The sequence below is a fragment of the Haliaeetus albicilla genome, chromosome 16 (genome assembly GCF_947461875.1).
Source record: "Haliaeetus albicilla chromosome 16, bHalAlb1.1, whole genome shotgun sequence".
Classification (NCBI taxonomy): Eukaryota; Metazoa; Chordata; class Aves; order Accipitriformes; family Accipitridae; genus Haliaeetus; species Haliaeetus albicilla.
In genome coordinates, this window is record NC_091498.1 from 19520291 (window position 1) to 19546349 (window position 26059).

Here is a 26059-nt window from a genome sequence, read left to right on the forward strand (position 1 = left end):
CGGTATTGTGCCTATGACTTTTTAACTAAGCCTCTTGGCCCACTTGCCTGGGAAGCTACTGATAGCAGTGGTGTAAACCATAGAATTAGTGCAAGATGGATTTTTTCCTTCTTTTTAACAGAGAGTAACCTGTTTGGACTCTCCACAACAACAAGTGATTTAAACAAATTAGAATACCATTGCAGTCTTCTCTGTTAGCATTGGGAACTAACCAATGGCTCTTATATGATGTATTGCCTCAGTGGGAAAGAATTAATTAGAGACCACCAGTTGATTATGGATGCACTTGTGCAGCACAAAGTAATGTTTCTCTAGCTCTTAGTTGTATCCAAGCTCAACTGTGGATGCAATCTATGGTAGCAGCAATTACAAGAGAAGGTGAAGATGGCACCTTACCCACTGAAATCGGAAAGGTAATTTGAGATAATGCAACTAAATTTGAAAAGGAATTCCAATCCTAGTGGTAATTAGTCAGTTTTACTTATGAACCCATCAACAAGGCCACAACTTTTGTTTTAGCAATACGCAATGCTTTGGTATATACCATATGCCCAATCATTGCGCTAGGATTGAATCACAATGGAGCTATACTCTATCCCTCAGAACATAGAGCACGGGCCCAACGAAATGAAAACAAATGGCAAACTATTGATGTTAAATGTATGTGTTGTATGGGAACAACAAGGATTTATTTGTGAGAGTAACACCATCAAAGCCCAAAACATTTGTCTTGACACTGAACAAAATGTCATTGTGAACTACATGCCGATGAACCCCCTGAAATTGTACTTGTATATACTGGAAAAGGATGTGTTTGTATGAGAACCCTTTGTGATTTTATATTTGTAGATAACATTACTGTAGATACAAGCAATCACTCAAATATTTGTGTTTGTAACTTTACTAAAATTATGGGATGGAACTTTAATTATTTAGCTCCTGTTAGGTCTTATCAATTGTTACAATCTAATTATACATTGAGTCAAGATTTATTGCCTACCCCCATCAGAATGAATCTCACATTGGCGAAGAAACTACTACAACACGATGACCTGCGTCAACTGCTATAACACATCCAAAGCAATGGACAAAACCCCTAATCACCATTCACCATGATACAGAAGAGACACACCATGTCTTGGAAAGAATGAAGAAGGATGGAGAACACCATTGGTGGGAAACTCTTGTGGGTGAGACCTCAGGACTGAGCTACTGAGACTCTTTGACACCACACAGTCAACCTGCACTGGTATCATTTTCTCTTGTTGGTGCTGCAAAGAAATACAAAGTCTTTAGCTCTGTCACAGGTATTAAAAGGAGTCCTATCAATTAGTCTCTGAGTTAGTGAAGGAAAACTCGTTGGCTTTTCATTTCAGTTTGTTTTTTCATTAGTGCTGTGATGATAGAATTATTTCTCATCTCACACTCCAGTGCAACGTGTGCTTGCTGTGTCTGTGGAGACTGTGTGGGCCCACCAGACGAACTCACAGGACACAGCTGAATTCCTGCATATACAAACTGTGATCTTGCGAAGCCCAACCTCACTTCCAGAGATCATACAATTTCTTTTTCCTCTTGAGCTCCACGCAGAGTTCCCTGTTCAGCCAAGCTGGTCTTCTGCCCTGCTTGCTTGACTTACGAGAGAGTGGAATTGCCTGCTCCTGTGCTTCCAAAAGGTGGTTCTTGCAGCCAGCACTCGTGGACTCCTAAGCCCTCAAAAGCAGATTCCCAGGGTACTCTGCTAAATAGCTCCCTGAATAGCTTAAAGTTTGCTCTCCTGAAGTCCAGAGTAGCAACTCCGCTGTTCTTTTTTCTCATTACACTGAAAATCTTAGTGTCCACCATTTTGTGATCGCTGTGGCCAAGACATCCACCTATCATCACATCCCCCAGAAGTCCTTCTCTATTCACAAACAGCCGGTCTAGGAGGGCATCTTGCCTAGTTGGCTCACCGAGTACCTGTGACAAGAAGTTACCTCCTACAAACTTCAAGAATTTCCAAGACCTGCTCATCTCAGCAGTATGATACTCCCAGCTGATGTCTGGGAAGTTGAAATCTCCCATAAGGACAAGGGCTACCGATCCTGGAATTTCTCCTAATTGCCTATAGAATAACTCACCGGTGCTTACCTCCTGGCTGGGCGATCAGTAGTAGACACCCACTACAACATCTCCTTTGTTTTCCATCGCCCTAATCCTCACCCAGAGGCTCTCAACCACACCATCACCAAGGGCTGTACAATCAAACCTCTCCCGTACGTATAGTGCGACACCTCCACCTCACCTGCCCTGCCTATCCCTCCTGAATGGCCTGTAGCCCTCCATCCCTGCACTCCAATCGTGGGACTCATTCCATCAAGTCTCAGTAATACCAAGGATACCATAGCTCTGGGAGCTGACCAGCACTTCCAGTTCATCCTGTTTGTTTCTCATACTGCATGCACTGGCATACAAGCATTTCAGATACGCTCCTGAGGTCTCCCTGCTCCCAGGAGCAGTTTAAATGTTCCCACTAGCATTGCCACCCTCAGGTGATGCCATGCCAACCCTTGGCTTACCAACTCCAATCCTGTTGGTATCCCCTCCCCGCATCGATACTAGTTTAAAGCTTTCTCGATCAGCCCTACCAGTTTACGCCCAAAGACACATTTTCCCCATCAGAACAGGTGGATCCCATCAGGACCCAGCCTACCTTGTCTCTCAAAGGCTCTTCCATGGTTTAAAACCCCAAAGTTTTGGTGCAGGCACCAGTCCTTGAGCCAGGTATTAATATCCTGGGCTCACTCCTAGCTTCTAGGAAGATCTGTTCCATGGTCTTCCCAGGCACAGAGGGGAGGCTGGCAGGTATCTTTCACTAGACCAGGTTGCTCAAAGCCCTGGTCAACCTGGCCTTGAAGACTGCCAGGGATGGGGCATCCACACCTTCTCTGGGCAACCTGCTCCAGTGTCTCACCACCCTCAGCCTGCCCTCATGTGCCGTGTGCCCTGGCCCCTCACCATCTCGAAGGCCCTGGGCTGGACCCACACCCCACGCGTCAGTGTCTTTCCTGGTCTGGGGAGACCAGGAGGGGACAGAGGAGTCCAGACGCAGTCGCCAAAGTACCAAACAAGAGAGGAGGAAAGCATTTTTACTGTTGTTTTCTCGGTTTATTGTTTCGGGTTTGTTTAAAATTGTTTACTGCCCAACCTTGAAAGGAGCTCCTCTTGAAGCACCTAGAAGGGACCTTCATGCTGAAGGCCAGCACTTCTTCCTGGCAGAGCTGCAGTCTTCTGCTTCTCCAAAGGAACGGTTGTCTAACTAACTCCTGTGCTTGATCTGTTGCTATTCTTTGTGCACCACCGCAGAGGGTCTGGCTTCACCTTCAGCCACCCATCCGGCAACCTTCTTGTCTTCAGACTGAAGAAAGCCCACCTCCAGGCCCAGGGATCTCGGTGGCCCTCTGAGGGACAGCTCCTGTCGCCCCGGCACAGCAGCCTGGTGGAAGCCAGGCCATCTCATCCCCTTTTCGTGGGGCTCAGAGCAGAGATGGCACCCCTTCAGGAGGGGTGGGGGTGAGGGGTGGAATGGGAAAGACGGGCTCACCCCACCCATGGCACTCAACAAAAGAATTGTTGGTGCTGGGAGATGGAATGGGTGAGCCCACTGGATGGCCACGCGTGGAGGCTGGGCCTCCCGGCTAACGGCAGGTGCGGTGGCTGGGCCGATGGTAGGGCGCTGGCCGGGTGTTCCTGCGATGCCGCTGCCACGGGGTCATGGAGGGGAGCCCTGGCACGGTGTGGTGGTGCCAGGGGAGCCACGCTGGAGGTGGATCCACTTCCATCGGTTCTTCTTGGTCTTCCAGTGGATCCACCTCCATGGGCTCCAGACCATCAGCCACATGAGCAACGGCCACCGCTACCATGCGGCTGATGGTGTCCCCCCTCCAACGCTTCCTCCTCTTCCTCCACCCCTCCTGCAGCCACCTCTCTGCCTTCCTGCACAGACGTGGGCAGCCACTCGCCTTGCTGCTGTGGGTCCTCTTTCTTCCAATCATGGAATCCGAGTGCCTCGAAGCTCAGCGAACTGTGGGCCAGCTGCCGGAATCCCCGTATTTATAGGGTCCAGAACAATGAGCAGTGAGGTAGCTCATGACATCAGGAGGCCACTGTGGTGGCAACGTGTGGCCAAATGTGGCTGTTCTGGGAGCTGGGGGGCCTGTGGCCTGAAAGGTGGCCTCACGTGGGAGGAAGAGGAGGGTCGGGGGTCTGAGGGACCCTTTCCTGGGGATCGCTCCCCTGTGCCCTTCTGCTGCCCCTCGGGCACAGGCACTGCCCTCCACCTCCCCTTGTGTGCCTGGGCTCCAGCCCCCTCCTCATCCCGCGCCTGGGCTCCCCTAGGTGAGATGGTGGCAACGGTGTTCCAGGAGGGTCAGGGGTCTTCAGTGACCCCCCAGCAACCCGGCTCCCTGCAAGTGGCGCAGCCCCCCACGCCTGACAGCGGCTGACAGGGAGGGAAGCATCCAGACATCCTGCCGGTGGGAAAGGGAGGCACAGCCGGCCTGCGCAAGCCTCCCAGCACTCCATAAAGAACTGCTGGTTGCCAAGTGTTGCGTGGGCCCTTCTTCCCCATCTCCTGGCCTGCCCCTGGAGCGTGGGGAGGTGCCATCTCCTCTGCACGGAGCCCAAGGGAGAGAGGAGGAGAGGGCCTGGCGTCCTTTGGGCCAGCACCGTGAGAGGACTCTGTTGGAGGCCAGTGAGGGAGGTCCTTGGGGCCTGGAAGTGGTGGGGTTTCTTTTCCGTCTGAGGTTCACCCTTGCTCTCTTCTCTACTTTTAAGGACAAACCTTCTTGTTGCTTTTATTTTTAATCCCTGTAGATATTTTTAGTATTCTACTCTAGCACAAAGTATGGTCCGATTCCTGCACTCCTGCGGGGGTTGCACCACAGCTATGGCAAAGACAAAGAAAACTCGTAAGGCTTCAGTCTTGCTCACCCTCTTTGTGGAACACAACATAGTTGAGGCTACTGGTCCTGCAGCACAGAATAAGCTAGGAAATGGGCTGTGGGTTGGGGTAGCATATGAATTTTGTGGACTGTAGTGACAACAGTTTCTTGGGCATACAGCAGCAATGACATGGTTTAGAAAGAGTCACGTGTGTGACTGTGGTCTATTCTGCTGATCAGTTAACATTCAGGTGAGAGAAAAAAGGCATACTTTCTCCTCCAGCTTCCTGGTAATCTTATAAATATATATGGATTTGATTAATTTTCAGAACTGGTAGCACACAAACAGATGTTCTTGAGAAAGTCAGAAGAGACATTTGGTTAACTCTGGGATGACAAAGGGCAAAAACATGGACTGTTTCTTCAGAATCAGAAAGAATCACAAATATCTGAACCGAATAATCTGCTCCATGATACCAGTCTCCAAAAAGCAAAGACAAAGCGCTGTTGGCAACGTCATGGTAAGCCATGACAAGAGTGCCTGAATGAAGGCATTGGCTTCCAGTTCAGGTAGATAACGTGACTGATTGTTACAATGGGAATGAAATTGGTACAAGGAGATGAACACAGAGAATTCTTCACTGGGAACAAAACCACATGAACGACAATTTATGACCTCTACCTTCTCAATCTGGGTAACATCCACTATTGTTCCTATTACTCAAGTCCTTTCGTGTTGCGCTTTCTCAGTGTGCCTGTTTCATCTGAATCACTGGCTTTTTGCTTCTTCAGTGCTGCGTTTTCATTTTCTGACTCCACAGATGGGTCCTCTTGGGTTGACTCTTCTGCTTCACTGCAGCTCTCAGAGTGGAATCCAGCGTTCTCTGCTATGACAGCAGGGTCGTCATCCTCATAGCAACAGCAGCACTCCTCAGTGCTTTGGCTGTGATGAAGGTCCCTCTCCTCTTCACTGATGCCAGTTACCTCATCCTTTTTCTGCATTAAATCATGACTGTCTCTTCCCATGGTGAGATCAGTTAGCAGAGTTTCATTGCACAGATGCTCCTCATCTTCCATGCCCTCCATTCTTTCTGCCAGCTCTTCTGCAGAGGGCTGGCTCAGGTCAGGGTAATCTACAAGGATCGTGTCCTGTTTGCGCTTGAAGCGATCAGAATTGTCATAGACAGGATAGGTCTCTTCTGGATAACCTTAGGAATAAAGTGATATGCAGCTTGAAGTGTCACCAATATTTAAAAGTAGTGCCAACTTCAGTGATGGATGCACAAGTTTGTTAGAACAATTTTTAGCACTGCCAGTATAACTGTCATCTATTTAATGTCAGGTATATGTCACAGTATTAAATCCATGGCAAGAATGTGCAAAACATGACTTCTTGGGAGATGATGAGAAAACTCCGCTTATTTTTAGGGAGCCAGGATAAAGCGTGACTTTAAGGAGTGAATATCTGAGCTTTGCTGAAAGCTATGGGAGCTAACAGGTGAAAATTGCATGTCTTAGATCTTCAAATAGATCACATTTTTTTGTTTGTTTCTGTTTACAGATTGACTGATTCAGGTTTTGAAGACTTTTGCTATAAACAGCATTATTTATAAAGTTGAAAAAACCAGCTATGTCAATGACTGTGCATTTCATTTTAGAAAATGCATCATGAGCTTGACTTAAGAAAACAGAGCTCAAGGCCACCATTTATGCTTTATGTTTTGGATCATTTTTGAAAGCTTCTTAACAAGGAATTAAGTCTGCATTTAAAGTTATGATAGTGAGCAGTTCAACTAGGCTATCTTGAAAACACATTTATGTATCAAGTAAAAACCAAAGAATGGAAAGGACATTAAAATAAAGAATTCTTAAAAGAGACTTCTGGAGTTTACTTTTACAACATTGGAGCAAACAAAGAATGACTAATCAAAAGTAAAAACTGTAAATTATCCAAAACATATTGATTCTGATTTCCAAGGGTTTTATGATTTTGCATGAAATCTAGCCCAGCAAAGAAAGGGAAAGATATAAACCTACAGCAGCCAAGACCCACCAGCAGATAAAGCATATGTGAATATTCATATGCCACTTTTGGCAGCAGATGATAGTGTAGTGTTTACACTGAAGGGAATGCTGGATGCCTCAAAATCTATTTTCTTTCTGTTATGGTTGGGAAATCAGAGTGCCTCTTGCAAAGTTTTGAACACTGACTTCTGAAAAGGAAGATAAAGTTAACAAAAAATTTTGAAAGGATCTGAACATGTAATCCTTATTCAATTTTTCTCATCAGGGTAATGGTAAGAAAGGCTCTTGCTTACCTTCCCAATCCTCCATGTAAGGAGCTTCTTCAGCTTCCTTCTCAGGAGAGATGCCATCTATGAATTTTCCTTCTTTCATAACTCTAGTAATTTCTCGGAGTTGCTGAAGTAACCTTTTTTCCTGGTCTGTTGTAACATTTTGAGTCCTGCTAGAAAATATTAGACACCAGAATTCAGTCCACTATTATTACAAACTATTAACAGAGTTTGAATCCAACTGTTTGGTCCATCCCAGCAGCACAGTCTGAAGAAACCTGGCTGCAGTATGATCACTATTCAACACCTCCATGTGGTCTGCACTTCAGCCTGGTACAGAGGTTTATCCATTTATCCAGAAAGCCTGCAAACTTAAACAGGTAAAGGAAGGAAGTACAGCCAATGTGAGAGCAAGGTGGAAGTGACACACAAGCAAAAGTTATGGTACAAAAGTCACTACAGAAATTTCTGGCCTTTGAAAGAGTGTTAGGTGAGAATTAGAAGGCCATGCCTTCTTTGAAGCAGTATAAGAAAATGTAATTCAGAATCTATGCTACATTTAAAACAACTTGTGGCGCTGATCAAAATGTCTCACACAGACATTAGTCTCAAGAGTCTAATGATCCCTAATTATGACCATTAAAGGTAATAAATTTGCAAGGCCTCATTAAGAAATGTCAGTTGGACAGATCATGATGTTGTTATAGAGTCAACAATGCTGCCTGGTGGGGAGGTGGGGAAGAAGCAGGAAGGAAGATTTAAAAATGAGAAGAAGGTACTTGCCCTTTAGAATCAGAGGGAGACTGGGAGAGGACTGAGATTTTTATCAGATTAAAAGCAAACTATAATTTTGTCTGGTTCTACACTGCTGATTCTAGTAATTGCTACTGCTCAGGTAATGCAATTACTTACTGCTGTAACAAAAATGCTTCCAATAGATAAGATCATGTAGTCATTACATGTTATTTTCTCTGGAAGAAAAATAGTCTAAAAATCTTACAGACAAAAAAAAGAAGTATTTGGAGGGTGGAGATCTGAGCACAGTAGGTCAGAATAAGAAAGACACTGGCTGTACTTAGGGGTGAAAATGGTTCTGACTGTTGCGCTTGTTTTATCTTGAGTTTCAAGTTGTTCTTGAGCAGGTGCTTGATCTCTGTGTAAGTGCCAGTTCAAGCCTCTCAGAGGACTGAGGCACTATGCTGGTGCTCGTTTGAATCTCGCTGTGTTTTAGGCAGGATCTATTGCCCCTAAGTTACTCAGAGAGGGTAGCCCTTGGCACGTGCAGAATGCTGAACTGTAGGTGGTATGTGAGCTCAGACGGATGGTCTCTGGTGATCTCCAGACCATCATATAGACAGATAATCTCCAAGATTAGACAGCTGCTCAGTGAATCTTAGGGGTGAGTTGGGAAGAGGGGAGCTGGAAAGAGATTAGTCATTTTGGATTTAGGTGATTAGTATCTACCTAAACCTTGTTTCAGGTGCCTGAATTCTCATAAACTTGAAAACTTGCAGTGTCCTTCAGTTTTTCCTCTTACTAACTGTTGTGACTAAAGCAGCACTTTAATAGGTACTTTGTGCTACTCTACATATACGGGAATGATGGTGACACGATAGTTACTCCCCTAAAGGCAGCAGAATCATACTGGTTTAAAGCCAAAAGATCAGCATCATACTGCTGGTTTGTGCGATGGTGAGCAAAGCGCTGACCCTGGGCTAGATTTTGTGCACAGCTGCACACACAGTTGTCTGTAACTGAATTTAGCTCAGGAGCAGGCCCACTGGTTTCATTAGCAGCTACCCAGATTAAACTGGTTGATTGAGATCACAAGGCTAAACATCACTTCTCTGCGCTTCCCCTGAGGGGCACTTTGCCCCACAATTTGAAAAGCTGATACGGTCCCAACGCTATATGGAGGTTGCACTGAGTCCCCTCAAGTTGTGGTGGCAGTTTGTTCCACAGAACAAGCAAAGGTGTGAGACAGCATCTGCTCAAAAGCCTGGGTTATGCAGATGTAGAATTTGAGATGTGCATTAAGAGGCACACAAAAAGAAATGGTTTCATCAGCTAGCTGCCTTTGACAGAAGCTGTAATAGAACTGCCAAACTAATCCTCCTTTTAGAGACAAAAGTGTATGTAATTTGAATATATATCACCTGGATAAAGACAGAGAGGCCTATCTGTTGAGCACAATGGGGAGATATGCTAGCGCAGACAATAGGATCAAACAATGCAGCTGCATCACTGTGGCATTTCATATAGGAAAATTCCTAATATGCTGGATGGTCTCATTAGAAAGCACTACTGTCCTATTGCAACACAAGATGTCTGTATTTCAGAGTACTCCTCCTCCAGATACCTTGCTTAAAAGACAAATTTCCCTGTAGAGAGGGAGAAACCAAAGCCCATGCACTATTTCTACTTCATTTAAGGCCTCTAGGAAGACTTACCGTAGGATGCTGGCAATGTATAAGACATCTGGCTGCCTGTGTACAGAGTATAATGCACTTAAGAATACTAAGAGGACAACAGATGGAAAAGGTTTACAGTGTAAGAAAAGGTCATTATTTTTGCTGTGTGTTTGGAGCTCCAACACAGCTATTACTTTTCATAGTGGCAATCTTATGTTTTGTAGAGTCCCAAAGTACTCACTAACAGGTAATGTAAAAGCTTTGTATTCTTACGCTGAGATCAGAACATTTCCTAAAGAGCTATCATGACAGCAGTGAAAATCCATAATCTAACATGGTATCTCAGACATGTCAACTGGTATTTTTTTGCTTCATGATCTTAAAATAATCACTATTAAAATGCAGCTATAGCCCCAAAATGGCACCCCACAGAGTACAGACTCTCTCTCTCTCTCCCTCTTTTCCATATCACATTGGCTCAGTTTATGGTAAAAAGGTAATTTTTTTCCAATTGACAGCCTGGTAAACAGGACTTTAAAAACAGGTAATCGAGATGCATTACTTTTACCTCTTACCTAATTACCAGGAATTGAGATTTTTTTGCAAGAGAGTATTGCATAATACTCCCATTGAGAAAAATATTTACGAGTATTCTTCAATTTAAAGTGGTTTCAAAATACCAAATTTTACAGACAGTGGTGAAAAGAATATGGGTAAGACATCTGTGAGAATGGGTAGGGAAATCTTTTGTGCACATTATATCACTGTCCTAACATTAAAACACTCTGCTAAAAGGCTGGAAAAAAGCAATATGCATGCTTTTAATGCAGAGAGCCCTATATACCCATCAATCAAATCTTTATTTCTGAATCATCAAATTCCCAGCAAGGCTCCTCATCTTTGCTGAGAGATACTGGACTATAAAGGTCTACATTTAGAAACTGGAGTTACTGAGGTCCCCTTACTGATAGGATGTGATGATAAATTACAAAACTGTGTAATTTAAATTTATAACTTGTTGAAAAAAGAGCTGGGAAGAGTGCCAGATTTTCTCAGAGCTGTGAATCATTATATCCTTAGGTACTATGTACTACCTATTTAAGTGTGTGCATTAGGTAACAATTACCTTTTCCATCTCTTAATTTAAGTTTGGTTACATTGCTGAGGACCTGGCCAGGTAGTTCTTTCTTCCTCTTGCTTTCTTTACCTTGCTTCTAGTCCTTGCTAATACATGCTAGGCCTTACTAAAAGTACCTGTACTTGTACTTTTTGAAAGTTTTGCATTTCTGCAAGGGGGTTTCTGTACTTAAGGCTGTAGCAATTCCAACTGGTGTGCTGGTTTGGAAGGAGGTCTCCCTAGTTGGTTTGGAGGTTGGTCTTCAAGCCTCACTAAAAAAAATCAAATCCAAGTTTCTGCCTGCCTACCTTCTACAACACAGGACTCGATAATACTAGCTATCCCATCTAAGAAAACCACCTAATAGTACTGAGATGTCTTCCAGCCTCACTTCACTCAAATGCTTTTGAAAGGAAAAGAAATGAGCAGGATAAGCCACAGCAAGAAAACAACACGTACACTTGCTAGAGAAGAAAGCAGAATAAAATTGCACAGCACAGTATATATTATTCCTTTGAAACAGGATTTCTTTCTGTGGTACAGGATTATCCAAGAATAAACTGTCCTTCCAAGCTCATCTGGATTTCAAAAGCAATGGTTTTTTAAAGAAAATATACAAAATTAGAATGTCTTGGGATTCTAAGAATCTTCACCAGAAGGAAAAAGCCAGGATGAATCCTGGAGCAGTTCAGCTGGGAGGAGAATGCTCCTGCAGTATAGTGAGTGGACACTGAGGCACGAGCTCAGACCTCAGCACTATTACAAACACTGTGTGTTACGGTGATACATCAGATTTTGTGACAATGCAAAATACATCCTTTGGTTTGGTTACTAATACTTCATTTGGCAGGCTGGGAGTTGCTTTGCCATATCTAGTGTAATGGGTCATGGTCTCACCTGGGGTCTTTCAGCATTAAATTTGATACCAGTTGTAAGGATTTCTGTTTAACTGCATATTAATAAACGGAGCTCAAGAACTCTGTGCTCTAATTACACTTTCTAACAATACATTTCATTTTAAGACAAAAGGTGGTTCCAGAAGCCAGCACTCGTGGACTCCTAAGCCCTCAAAAGCAGATTCCCAGGGTACTCTGCTAAATAGCCCCCTGAATAGCTTAAAGTTTGCTCTCCTGAAGTCCAGAGTAGCAACTCCACTGTTCTTTTTTCTCATTACACTGAAAATCTTAGTGTCCACCATTTTGTGATCGCTGTGGCCAAGACATCCGCCTATCATCACATCCCCCAGAAGTCCTTCTCTATTCACAAACAGCCGGTCTAGGAGGGCATCTTGCCTAGTTGGCTCACCAAGTACCTGTGACAAGAAGTTACCTCCTACAAACTTCAAGAATTTCCAAGACCTGCTCATCTCAGCAGTATGATACTCCCAGCTGATGTCTGGGAAGTTGAAATCTCCCATAAGGACAAGGGCTACCGATCCTGGAATTTCTCCTAATTGCCTATAGAATAACTCACCAGTGCTTACCTCCTGGCTGGGCGATCAGTAGTAGACACCCACTACAACATCTCCTTTGTTTTCCATCGCCCTAATCCTCACCCAGAGGCTCTCAACCACACCATCACCAAGGGCTGTACAATCAAACCTCTCCCGTACGTATAGTGCGACACCTCCACCTCACCTGCCCTGCCTATCCCTCCTGAATGGCCTGTAGCCCTCCATCCCTGCACTCCAATCGTGGGACTCATTCCATCAAGTCTCAGTAATACCAAGGATACCATAGCTCTGGGAGCTGACCAGCGCTTCCAGTTCATCCTGTTTGTTTCTCATACTGCAGGATCGTCATCCTCGTAGCAATACATTGGGTTTTGTGACAATTGGTTTGGTTACCAATATTTCATTTGGCAGGCTGGGAGTCACTTTGCCATATCTAGTATAATGGGCCATGGTCTCACCTGGGGTCTTTCAGCACTAGCTTAAATTTGATACAAGTTATTTCTTTCTCTGACTTTTCTGTTATAAGGATTTCTGTTTAACTGCATATTAGTAAATGGAGCTCAAGTCATTTTTGCTCTCCTCCTCTTTCCTTTTAATTTAAATCTATCAACATCCAGGTTGAATAAGCCTAGCACTGTACTCTGTGCTCTAATTACACTTTCTAGCCATACATTTTATTTTAAGACATTCATCCAGTATTACTGAACTTAATGAGTATCACAGTGTAGATTAAGAAAGCTTCAAAGTCTGGGGGTATTTGAAAAACACCTATTTGCTCCATCTAGAGGTGCTTTTCCCCTTCTCTTTAAAGATGCTACATACAAAATTCTTTATTAGATTCAGATTCTGATTTCCCCTGAGGCCTTTAGATCCATCTATATAAATAGTTTGGTTGAACAAAGAAGGGAAGTTCTACTAAATAAAGGCCCTGAGCCAATAACACAGAGTGGAACAGATACTGGGTCAGACTCTAAACCCATTTTCTCAGTAAAAAATATCCTGTCCTGCGAGTCAGTACAATATCTGGGCAGCTCATAAGCCTGTTTCTGGCAGCTTAAAGGTACACACAGAGCACTGCGTCAGCTCGCCAAAACAGAGAAGAGTAACCGTCAAAATAGTATCCTTCTGTTACACTAACAAAACCAGGGCAGCTTAGGGGTTCTCCTGCTGGAACCTGGCCTAACACAGGCAAGTTTGGCACCTTGTCTTGCTGAGACGAGTGCAGCCGCAATCCAGGACACAGTGCAAAGTGGGCAAAACTACATGCTCAAAGAGAATGCGGTTTGAAGCATAAATGAATATAACGTGCAAGTTTGGCACAGAATTGTTCCTACAGAATGGGTTAAAACAGACACTGACTGATCCAGACAAAGTTAACATGCGTTACAACCTGAAGAGCTAGCTTTTTTGCTTGCAAACATCACCTTAACATTCATGGTATTTAAATTTTCAAATACTGCAGTTATGCACTTTCCTATTGATGTGTTGTTACACTCCTTATGAAAAACATAGACTTGTTCCCAGTGTTTCTGTATAATGTAGAATAGTGATCTCAGATTTATAGCAAACAGTAAACATAATAAATTTTAAAATCCTGATTTTACAACTCTTTTTTTCTTTTATATTTAGAAGCAAATCCATGGATTTACTGGTTACAGGGTGGAACTAAGTTATGGAATCAGATTATTATACAATTCTGCCCTTAAAGAAATATTTTAAGGATATTCTAACAGGCATTTACATAGATTGTAACACCATTCCTATTTAGAAAAATAATCCATAGAACTGGAAAATAACAGAAAACAAATGGGTCTCTTCGGAATCATTCACAGTATTACTTTGGTCACATAAGACAGGTTGTTTTATATACTTTAAATGTAGATGTTTTATTTTCTGTTTACGCATACCTGTCATTATCTTCCAAATAATGCACTGTACAAAGGGGGAGGGTAGGGATAGTTGTTTTTCTGTTTAAGGAAAATGAAGTTGGAAAAAATGATTTATTTTAAACATAGATGCTGAAAAGAGAAACACTGAAGAACAAAAAGTGTGATGTGTAAAATCAAATTTCTACAATTTGAAGTAGTAATAAAAATGCTATTTTAATATAGCCTATGTAGGAAAGTTTAATTTCTAATCAGAGCAGAATCTCTCCTTAGAATGCTGTAATTTGAAACATACCTGTCACAGTTAGGTCCTACTCTGTTGATTAATTTTTCCATAGCTTCTTCTGTTTCTCTCAGTTTTTCCTGGAGTTGCGTGAGCTCATAGTCAGCTATAAAACAAACAAAATCCCAAGATCTGTCAGTAGGAGCTTTGAAAATGTATCCCTGTCCCATTATCACAGGTAGCATATGCTGTACGAAACCAAATCGGCTGTGAGGAAACTAAAGCATGCAGCTTAGAAGAGTTCTACCTACTCTTCCTGGTATAAGAAGGTGAAGACTATTGCCAAGGGTAATAGGACACACAGAAATCACCTTCTTTCAAAGACTCCCAAGCAACCTCCCAATAAGCAGAGTGAGTCGGCCACTGTAAATGCCGTGGAGATTAAAGTTAGGGAAAAGAAAATACATATTTTTTTTTCCCCTAAGGAAACCATAGTGGTTTACTGTCTACTGCAGAATTAATAGTTCTTGTGGAATTTCCCTGTTAAGTCCTTGGGAACGGAGACACAAGGTCACTTGAGCATTTTCTAATGAGTCTAGGATTTGAGAAACCACATCTTTATCAAAGAGAATAAAGTTCATGGCCTTGATGGCATCCAACCCTGCACAGGTGTGCCAGGGTAGGCAGTGAGTGCTAACAGTCTGCCAGGCTTACAGGGATGAACAACAGCTAGCCACACAGAGTCTGGCTGGGGAGCAAAGCACAGTATTTCCATGGTTGCATTTTTTTTCAAAAAATGTGTCCATAGTACAATAGTAGACACACATGAATACAAGCAGGAACACCCATACTGGCTTTAATTTAGCCGAAAGCGTTAACGGTAAAGATGCAACACCATGGATGTCAACAAAAATGCTTGAGCTCCTTGTTTGGCTTTTGTAGCTCACACTCAAAATCTGATAGCTGAGACTTCATTGTTCCCCACTGCAGAACAAAATGAAACCAGCCTGGGTTAGTTAAATATTCAGCTGCTACAGTCACACCCATTTAAGCAGCATAAAGGCACAATGGAACTCCAACATAGTAGGAATGGAGAAAGCCATCCATAAACATCCTGCTTTTGGAAAAATCTCTATTCTGGAGAGAATGTCATTACTTAACTTACCACTGATGTCATTATTTTGCATGTCTGAGACTTTAAAAATAGGGGAAGGAAAACTGGCAAAGTAAGTTACTCCCTCCAAGTCATTATGGTAGTGGTTCCTAGTCCAGTGACTTGTCCCCTGCTCTGCTACAGCTTGCAATGAATGCTTTAGGAATCCAAATTAAGAGCTCTAGAAAAGGCAGAATAATTTTCATCACTAGTTCTTTGGGTTATAATGATGGCAAATATTTAACTTACTGCAAAGTTAGTTTCTCTTACCAAGCATTAGAGGAAAAAAATACAATTACCGTTGCTAATAAATTGCACAAAATTGCCAGGCACAATGCAGTACAAGTGCACTGAAAATACAATCTATAGCACTGAGTACATTAGGTATTCCTAATATACACATTAATGTCAAGATAATTACAGCTATGTTAAGAGAATTACCTTACAGCCAGCACTTTCTATAAAGCCTTAAGTACTTTTCTTTCTTATTACAACTTAGCCAGCTAAACACAACACATTTAAATACTGTTATGGTAACTACTCATCCAATCTTCAACAGTAAGCTTATTAATTTATCTAATAAATGTCTACAAATAGTTGAATCTATCCCACTGATGTTCACGTAAAATCACAATAACATTCCAGAATACTGTTTGCTTTCTTATCAAAACTTCAAGCATTGCAAAAAGGGAAGGGAAAAAGTAGGGAAGTGCCTGGTGATAGCTAAGAATTCACAAATTAAAAAAAATGGAGGTAGCTTTTAATAATATCTTTATATACTAATACTAGAATATTACGGATTATAGAATAATTATAGATGGACATCCTATTATCCATTTTTAATCATTAGCTACACAGCTTTTCAGCAAATCCGTACAGTTAATTCAGTGAACCTCATGAAAAGCCATTGCTTCCAGGGGGGCTTGGGATCAGGCTAGTATCACAGAGTCTCATTAGCTGAATGAGATTAGAAAATGACGGTGCAGTAATTCACTTTAACTCTTACTCATTCCAACACAGAAGCTTCTGGCTTGTTCTTTACGGGGGTGAACAGCAGCTTTACAGTGTGCCCAGAACCTAAGAACCCAGTTGGACTGTCCCTCTACAGAGTCAACAGCTACACAGATATAACTCGCAAGTCATACTCACTGATTTTCCTCTTCAAGTTTCCAGGTGCAGCAGTAGGGCATTTCCGCTCTCCAGCGGTTCTTCCTTTGGAAGCCAGCTGATGTGTGAAAAAAGATGACCCTTCTATGAGTTACTGCAATAGTAACATATAAGCCCCAAAGGCAACAGCAAAAAGGATAGGAAACTAAAATATGCCAGAAAGTAACGACAGAAAAGCATGCCCAGCGGCAAAAAAAGACAGCCATGAAAGATGCCTGGGAGATCTTGCCACCTGAAAACTCCTGAAAGACACTTGGAAAAAATGATATTTTTAAGCATAGTGAAAGCGTAACTCATCAAAAATAACTTCTTCATTTTAGAATATTTATCTGTTCCATTCTTCTGCATACAGGAGGGAAAAAAACTCATTGGGCAATTATTGTGCAACAAAGGACAGGTTCTGAAGGGATTATATGTGACCCTGCTTGTCCCTCTCGCAACGCTTTCTGCCATTATTGCTTACCAACTTTGTACCTGCAGCAAAGATACTGGCTGGCTCTATACAGAGGCTGCAGGCTATCCATTTCTTTTATCTTCTCTGTGTTTGATCAGTTCACCCAATTCATTTTGTTCTTGCCTCTATCTGCCCAGAGCAGGCTCAACTGTTTAGACACTGCTCAGTCTGGATTCAGCCCCCACACCAAGGAAAAAACATTTCCACAAGTCCACTTCTCCCTCCTCCCACACAGCTGACTGTCATCACCTACATGCAAGTTACGTCTGTGTAACAAAAAGCTATGAGAAGTTCAAATCGTGTGAGATGCTTGAGGGGAATTTGGGCTGTGCTTTTTTAAACTAGCTTTCAACCAGTCCCTCAGCTAGGGCAGTTCCAGCATGGTCAATACAACCTTAAAAACTCCCACTCTCCAACAACATGGTGCTTTTGTTCCAGAAAGCATGCAATAACTGTACTCCCTCTCTCCCACTTTAAATGCATAACACATGTGACATATACAGTATATATAATATGTAGTCACACATAATAGAAAAGAATACTATGTGTATATTCAAAATTAATCTAACATTGTTCTAGACATACACATTTTCCATCGGAAAAAAAACTGCTTTAAAAAACTGTAAGAAGTCAGAGGCCAATACAGGATCACAGAAACCCGTCCCTGCAATCTTAGCTACAGTCTTTGCAATAGCAAAAACCACAGGACACACTGGTCTTTTAACCACCCGTCAAAGGTCCAGCATAAGCTTTCTTTTTTTTTTGAGCAAGGCTGAAATGGAACCAGGCACAAAAACGGGACTTCATTTCTGTTTTGAGGTTTTTTTAGTTGTTATTTCCCTGACTTTTCAATTTATGTTGGTCTTCTTACCTTAAATAAAATGTACAGGATATATAAGAAGATGCCAAATCCATATATAGGGATAATCTGCCCCACAAGACCTCTCCCAGTTCCACCAGCGCTTCCACCACTGCCTCCACCTGCCTTAGCTTTCGCAACTGCTTCAGCAAGGTGAGACCTTGGAAAATGAGGGGCAGCTCGGCTGTCAGGAGTGGCCTGGTAATGCATCCTTGGTGGAAAGCGACCAAGCTTCCCTGCAAAAAAAACCCCACAATTATTTTTCTTCTATTACTTTTCACCCTTTTACATGCAGCCTAAAACTGCAGCAGGTGTGGCTGACCTATCTTCTCTACTTTTAAATGCACCACCAGTGATGAATAAAGCAACTTGTTGGACTGCAAGTACTAAGTCTGTAAGCTCAATCCTCAGTCACTTATTATATATAGCGCTAGGAGCAGGTATGCACTACTACTCTCTTGATTTTAAGAAGAGGAAAAGCTGGCAGGGCAATTAACAAAACATGGATTTTAACAGGTATCTACTTGTCCAAAGATCCTATGAATCGGCACCCCTAACAGGATGAAAACCTTAACTCTTACTTCTGGTTCTCTGCTCAAAAAAACCCCAACAACGTTATCGGTTTTCTGCTGTGAACCTGATCTTTCAATATTACACAAAGGCACATTCATGTATAAACCACTACCCATCAAACATCGTGATACACGACTGCAGTGTTTGCCCAGTATAGATTTTCAGCTATTGCCATAAGAAATAGTATTTTACCTGATTTTACCAAATGAGTAATGAAAGTTAAAGAAAAGTGGTGGCACCTCAAACTGTTCTCCTTAAAAAGGTGTTAGGTAAAGCAAAGTAAGAGAGGAGACTGAATATGGCTTGGGACATATTATCTTTGGCATTTTAGAGGGGAAAAAAATGGTTTCTAGCCTTGAGAAAGGCAGAGATAATTTAAAACAAGAAAGGGGAGTGAGCATAAATGGATACATGGATGCTAGAGTAAGACTGCAAAGAGCCTGAAACAGTGCTGTGGACAATTTGATTCAACTGAAAGGCACTGGAATATCAATAAATCTAAGCTCAAACACGATTTGATTTTCTTGCTGCCATCAATTCAACTATTTTGCCATGAAAAATCACTATTTTACTCCTCTGTGTCCTTGACATCCTGCTTTCTAGCTCCATATCCAGCTTGGACTCGCACCTGCGCTCTCTTCCACTGATTGGGACTGAACTGAATTACTCAGCTACTCCGCCACCAAGTCTGGTGAGAGGAGGCGTTGGACGGAGGCTGGAGAGATGGGGACTGCCAGGCCGGGCTGCAGCTCACCCCCTGACGCCAGCTGCAACCCCCCTCCCTGGCACACACAGCCGGAAAGCCAGGCAGCTGGGGTACTGCTCGCTGGCGCTGGGGCAGGCTGCATGCACTTGCATAAAGAAAACAAAACCCAGGTTTGAAATAGCGCTGAAAAGAACTAACTTTACGGCTGTGAGTACCCAGCTGCAGATGTTTTTATGAGAAGCAAGACAAGAGAAAATTAGATTAAATTCACATTTACTTTTGCTAGGAAACAGCATCATAGGCAGCTAAATTCCTGAGCACAGAAAATTACAATAAATACATACTAGGAAGTGATATCAATAATTCGTGAAGTCCTGCAATTAAAAACACATTTTTCTTGTAGGTGATGGCATACGTTCTTTGAGTGCTGTAGGCTTTAGTGACACTGCCCAGGTATACCACCACTGACCAAAACCACTCTCAGACTAGCTCAAGCTTAACTTTGAGGAAGCTGTTACCATGCACTTTAATTTCAGTGTATTAGTCAAAGCCTGTGACGGAAAGCATAGCATCTTATTTACAAGAAAGTCCCATTGCTCCAGCAGGAACGCCTTGTAGCAGTAGGTCACTGTGGAAACAAGTGTGATGTCAGGTAGAGAGCAGTATCGCTGAAATGAATGGATGAAACAGCAGGGTAGGAAAACCTTTGTAAAACATCTTATACTCATGCCAATATTCTTTATTAAAAAAAGAGATGAAGAAAGCAGAAAATAATTGACAAATGTGAAACGGTATTTAAAGGGAATAGTTTTCTGAATTATCCACAAGGCCTCTTTTGTGCTTTAAAAGATTCAATTCAATTAAAGATAATCAGGCCAAAGGGACACACACTAGTCATTCATTATCAAAATAATTTTAAAGCGGAATTTCATAGCTCCTAGTTCTAAATCTTCCCTGTTGATTTTTAAACCTTTATAATGATTTCCTCATTTAAAAAAAATATTTTCCATAGCTTGTTTTTGGTGAAAAACCCATGCAAATTATAGAGGAAATGGATGGCACAGGCAACTTAAAAGCATCATATGCACAATGCCATCAAATACACAGTATATAAATGGAAATGCATAGCGATTTGGGTGCCACTGTCAATTAAACAAGGTACCTCATGCTATGAAAAAACCCAGCACCCTAACGCACACACCGGTACTGGATTCCACACTTCCAGGGATGAAACAAACCACTTTCAAATGGAGACAACAACATACTCTCCATCAATAAAATCAAGCGACACCTCTACATGAGCACAGAAGGTCCTTGTTTGCTGCCCCATCCAGCCGCCAGTGCTCATGGTGAGTACTTCAACAGGACACTTTCCCTGCTGTGGGAAGGGAAAAGCACTAACCTCCATTTAGCTTTGAAGGGTGCCACAGTGCTGCTCTGCTTTTGAAACATTTCTCAACTCCCCTGCGACAGCCTGAGGGCTGCCTTCATGCAGACCTGACTGCTGCATGTGGTAACTCCACCGAGTACAACCTACCTGGCTTTGCAATATTTTTACCTGAGGTCTACCCAACACGTTTAATTGTCAGTTTAATGCTTCAGATCATCTTTGCAAACCAGCTACATGGCAAGCAGAGCATGTTTTGTCTAATCCTGTGCCTTCAATAGCTTTAAGTCCACAAATGAAATTATGCCCCAGCTAACATTTGTTGTTTGAAGAGACTGTAGGTTTCTGAATGTAGATGAAGTCCTTAACAGCAGTATCACGTTTGAATTACTGTGGGTTTTTTTCATCTTTTAACGATATTAACACTCAACTGAAAAAAGCAAATCTTAAAAAGTGTATTTATAGCACACCTAATACAACAGCCAATCAGCTGATAATATTCAGACCATCCCAGTGTCTTTTTTCCAAGAAAGCTGTTATGTATTCTACCTAATGGGGCTTATGAATTGCTACTGAGCCCAACTTGACTATTTATAAAGTTATTTAGACTTAAGTTATTGTATAATTCAGCAACTCTTAGTCTCAGTAATATGTCTTTCTGCAACATCTGACCACCTGTAAAATGCTGGGATACATACATACACATATAATAAAAAAATAAAGTTTGGTTAAACCACTACAGACATACAGTATATATGGGCTGTTGCTACATTAAGTTTGCACTCCGTTCATCAGGAGATTTACAATACATGACTTAATTTATAAAATGTGCATGTTCTTCAGACCCCAGGAAGCATTAGACCCCAGGAGGGTTAGAGATGGGAAATGGCAGTCTGGGACGTGTGTGTGACTTGTCCAAGCTGACAGCAAAGCAAAGGATGCTGTTCTCATCACTCCTCAAATCTCAACCAAGCTGCTCCTCAGGAGGACAGCACCCACAGTTCTGCTCATGCTCTGCAGTAGGCGCTCTGCCTTTTTTCTTTGTTTTCATCCCCAAACCACGGTTACGCTACTTTGGTTTGGAAACGCTAAGATTGTGTTTTTTCCCAGTAAGACATTTACTATTCCTTACTGTGCATGCAAAACCAACCAAACAAAAAAAACACAGCCCAAGAACAAACCAGCTAGATGTTCTGCAAAAGCTTTAACTGAAAAAACATGTGACATTAGGATACAGAACAATTCTCCTGCCTCAGCAATGCAAATTCCAGTCCTCAGACCTACCTTCAAACTACACTCTGACTCCCACATGTAGGCATGCTTAGGTGCCATTTACATTTTCCTGGTAAATTGTTCATCGTAGTGACTGAAAAAGGAAACCACCGCTTTTTCAGTCACAGAGATCAGAAATGAATGCTTCTGTAAACCAGAACTCAGAGTTTTGTACATTTTTCTCCCCTGCTCTGTTGGACTTGATATTTAAAGATGATGTGTGCTCTAAGCAAAGCTTTTGCTAAGAAGGATATGCAAGACCTCCCTCTCTGGTAGACGCCAATAAAGAAGCATTTCTACTGAAGCCTTCGTCTCAGGACACTTGAATCAATCTTTAGCCCCTCTCAGCAGTGTATTTTCATAAGACATTTATTTTCTCTCTCTGTCCAATGAGACGAATTGGCCAAAGGGTTCTAAAGCTGCAAGTGGCAACACACAGAAAGAAACACAGATTCCATGATAAAGTAACTTGATCTTCTCTAGACTGAAAGTGTTCTCCTAGGTTTTCTTGCATAGCCTCCATGTTTAGTATAATGGCTTAGAATAATCTATTCAGAAACTGTGTTCTTGACATTTAATCTAAATTTTCTTTCAAGCCACTATATAATTTCTGCTGCTGTTCTTTAACACCCTCTAAATTTCCCCAACACCTCTGCCCACAGAAAGCCCAAGTAATTAAGCTTTTTTATAACACAAGTTCATGTTCGGTTCATTGTTGAGGCTCTACTCTATTTCAGTATTATACACTATCCCAACACCCATGTTTTAGATTTTTTACACATGCAGTCATTTATATTTTTCTCTTCTAAATCTTTTTATAAATACTTCTCATCCTGGCAGACTGCGTTAACACCAAGATGAACTGGACACACAGTATGTGTCCATTTAGTTCTTGCTCTTTTACTGACATTTACAAAATAGCTCTAGCTGTGCTCCCAACAACACAACTTTAAAAACCTATCCAAAAAAGGTTAGAAGGAATGACAATTTTAAAATCCTTACTTTAAACCACCGCACAGGTGGACACAGTCAAATGCTTGAACATTATTAAATACTGCAGGTGGAGGTTAAAAAGGAACACAAACTACCCAAAATGGAATTATCTTAATTTTCTTAAGTAAGGACACCTGCAGGCAACCGACGTGTGCATTGCACAAATCCAAGCTGGGCAGAGGCTTAACCTGAACAGTCATGTATTTTTCTTGTAAAGCTGATGCCACTCAATTGTTCGTAAGAATGCAGACTATACACCTATTGTCATGGAGCTGTAAGGTTTTTGTTAAACTACCAACTTAGAGAGTAGCTTTACAAAATGCATGGCATATATTTATGAACACTAGACCTAAAAGTACTTTTTAAACTGCTAGTGGCTCTTTTTTTTGCTATTTTCCAAAAGACTTAAAAAAAAAATTCTAATGCCTGTCCATGAAGTAAATTAGAAATGTGATACATTGACAGTAAATTCTTTAAATAAGTTCTTTCATATACATGAAACTGTTACTGTGAAAAAGAACAACCTTTCCGTCTGAAAGATAATACTAACTTCTTTAGTGCTATGCTCACCATTTTCCTAAAAGAAACCTCTGAAAATGGCTTTATTGGAGAAAGCGCCATTCCCACACTTAAAGACTGTTTTGATAAAAAGCCTTCTGGTAACACTGAGTTCTAATAAATGGTAGTAAACTTTAAGAATGTTTTATTCAGAGGCATTTTGCCCCCACGACTACCATAAGCACTTCATTAACTTCAAGAATGACATGATTACTTCAAGTCCCTGAAACTTCTGTCAGATAACTGCAGTTATCAGTTCACTGAAGAGGACGACTAATGACAGATATATGAATCGAACTGTTCAATCAAGATTTATTCTTCCAATAAAAAAATAACTTCAGGTGAAATAAAGTTTGGTCTACAGAGCAGGTGTAATGAAATTCTTGCTATCAAATTGAAAATATACACTATAAATTCTCATCTGAAATGGATCAGCTGAGGTGAGGCATTATGTCCTCAGCCAAAGACAGGCGCTGGAGTGCAACAGAAGAGCACGCCAAGCGCTCGCTCTGCACCAGGCACACACTATCTCATGCTGTACTGTGATCTCCTTTCCTGATGGAAAGAGTATTGATACTACATATTGATGATGGAAAGAGTATTGATGTTACCTATTTCAAGCATTTAACTGTGGCTGTGATTAGTCAGCTTATGACAGCACTGCTTAAAGCAGGCTGTGCTAGAACAGGTATGAACATCATTCATCAAACAGATGTCACTGAAAAGAATTTGGGGGCAAGTTTTTTTTGTTTTTTGTTTTTTTTTTTTAAGATCAATTCAATTCAGTCCATCCTCCGGCCAAAGAAAGAAGCACCAGAACATTAACTGACAACTGCCTAAGACGGCATTGCTGTGGGAAAAGGGTCTGTCAAACTCCATCACCTGGCATCACTGTGGGATCAAAGTCAGGAGCTGCACAGGGGCAAAAGTTAACAGAGACAGGTACCACCACCCAGAGTGTCAGCTCCCATCCCTGCTTCAGGCAGGTAACTCTCCAGTCTTCACTGAGCCCCTGTGCTGTCTGCTGGGCCTTTGCGGGGCCCAGCACCGTGCCCTCACAGTACCGCTCTTGATGCAATACCAAAAAAATCAGCTACCATTCAGGTTTTCAGTGTTAAGAGATTCTGCAACAGAACTATAAACCCGTAGACCTGCAGTGCTGATGAACCTATATTCAAATTCCTAAAGACCAAGAATACACACAGCAAGCATGGAAGGGTAGCTGTAGTATAGGAGTCATGTATTTCGGTTCAACAAACATTGTTTCAGCAGTAACTTCAGCCTGAAGTCCTTAAAATCCCTGGCCAAATGAAATCAATGTCACTGAAGTGTACGGTCACATAAGAACCAGGCTGCTGGAAGGATGCAGACGTCACTGAACATGAGTCCCTGTACAGCGTCGAGCACAACTTAGAAGTTCTCTGTACTTCCATCAGCCTCATCTCTGGCTTGTGGGCAGCCCCGGGGAAAACTCTTTCTCTGCCAAAGCCTGGGGCTATGATACTAGCTACTTTTGTGAAGTACCTTGGGGAGAAAAACCTGCAGTAAAAGGCAATGGACAGAAAAAGAATGGGAGATGCTTGTATGAACCCATTCCTCTAGAACTTAAGAGGGGACATGCAGAGTGGGAGGGCAGGCAAGGACACAGCTCGAGGGACTGCATGGACAGGACCAGAGTCTAAATGAGTCATCATGTGGCACATTTATTATGAGAATCTGGTGCATGAAAACAAAGTTTAGAATACTGGAGCAGGAAACTAAACAATGAAGACGATTCAAATGAACTTTTATTTCACATGCAACAACAAAAGCATTCCTTACAGAAAATAACAAAATAATGAAGCTTTGAGATAAAAAGTGATGTATCACAATGAAAAAAAAAAAAGTATGTCTCTCTTCAATAGCTTAAGTACCCCACTTGCATAAAACAAATAAAATGAAGTGTCGAGGATTTTAAACTATCTTTTTCTGAAGCGAAAAGGTAAATCACAGCGAGAACGGTAAATTCAATCTTTGACTCTCCACCCGTGGTTACGGACAGAGCATGAGAGTGACGCGGGCAACACTTACGGGAAGGATTAAAACTACGCTACGTTTTCATACCCGGCGGCAGAGCACCTTCCAGACGCGCCGTGCAACCCAGGACCGCTCACACACGGCCCGGCCGCCGGCAGCAGCACCCCCGGGGCCGGGGAGCCCCGGGGCCGGGCCCAGCGCGGCCCGCCGCCCAGCGAGCCCCCGGCGAGGGCCCGGCCCGGGCTCATCGCGGAGCCACCGCCCGCATTTTACGCTCGGCCCCCGAAACACGGACCTCGGCGCACCGGGACGGGACGGGGTGCGGGGGACGGGACGGGACGGGACTGGCGGCGAGGAGCGACCTGCCCTCGCCTCAGCGGAGCCGCCGCCGCCGGCGGGGCCCGCGGCGGCCTCTTACCCTCGGGCGGCGCGGGCGCTGCGAGCGGCGCAGCCCCGGGCTCCTGCCTCCCGCCGCCCCGAGACAAGAAGGTCCGCGGCAGCAGGAGGGAGACGCAGAGCACCAGGCAGGAGACCATGGCCACCCTGCAGCACGTCGAGTACGCCATGGCGACCCGCGGCCGCCGCGGAGCCGTTACCGGCCCCTCAGCGCGCCGG

General features: G+C 42.8%; 1 protein-coding gene across 2 annotated transcripts; it reads right to left on the minus strand.

Moving 5' to 3' along the window:
* Positions 1-654: 654 nt before the first annotated feature.
* RIC3 (RIC3 acetylcholine receptor chaperone) lies at positions 655-26059 on the minus strand. Of its 2 annotated transcripts, none has more exons than XM_069803792.1 (6): positions 25863-26059; positions 17952-18175; positions 16609-16684; positions 14379-14472; positions 7241-7386; positions 655-6130 (listed from the first exon to the last, which is right to left on the minus strand). In XM_069803792.1, exons 1-6 carry the CDS (start codon positions 26008-26010, stop codon positions 5640-5642), a joined length of 1179 nt encoding a protein of 392 aa, XP_069659893.1. In that variant the 5' UTR covers positions 26011-26059; the 3' UTR covers positions 655-5639. The 2 variants fall into 2 exon arrangements, with proteins under 2 accessions (XP_069659893.1, XP_069659892.1); XM_069803791.1 differs by having other exon boundaries at positions 7241-7389.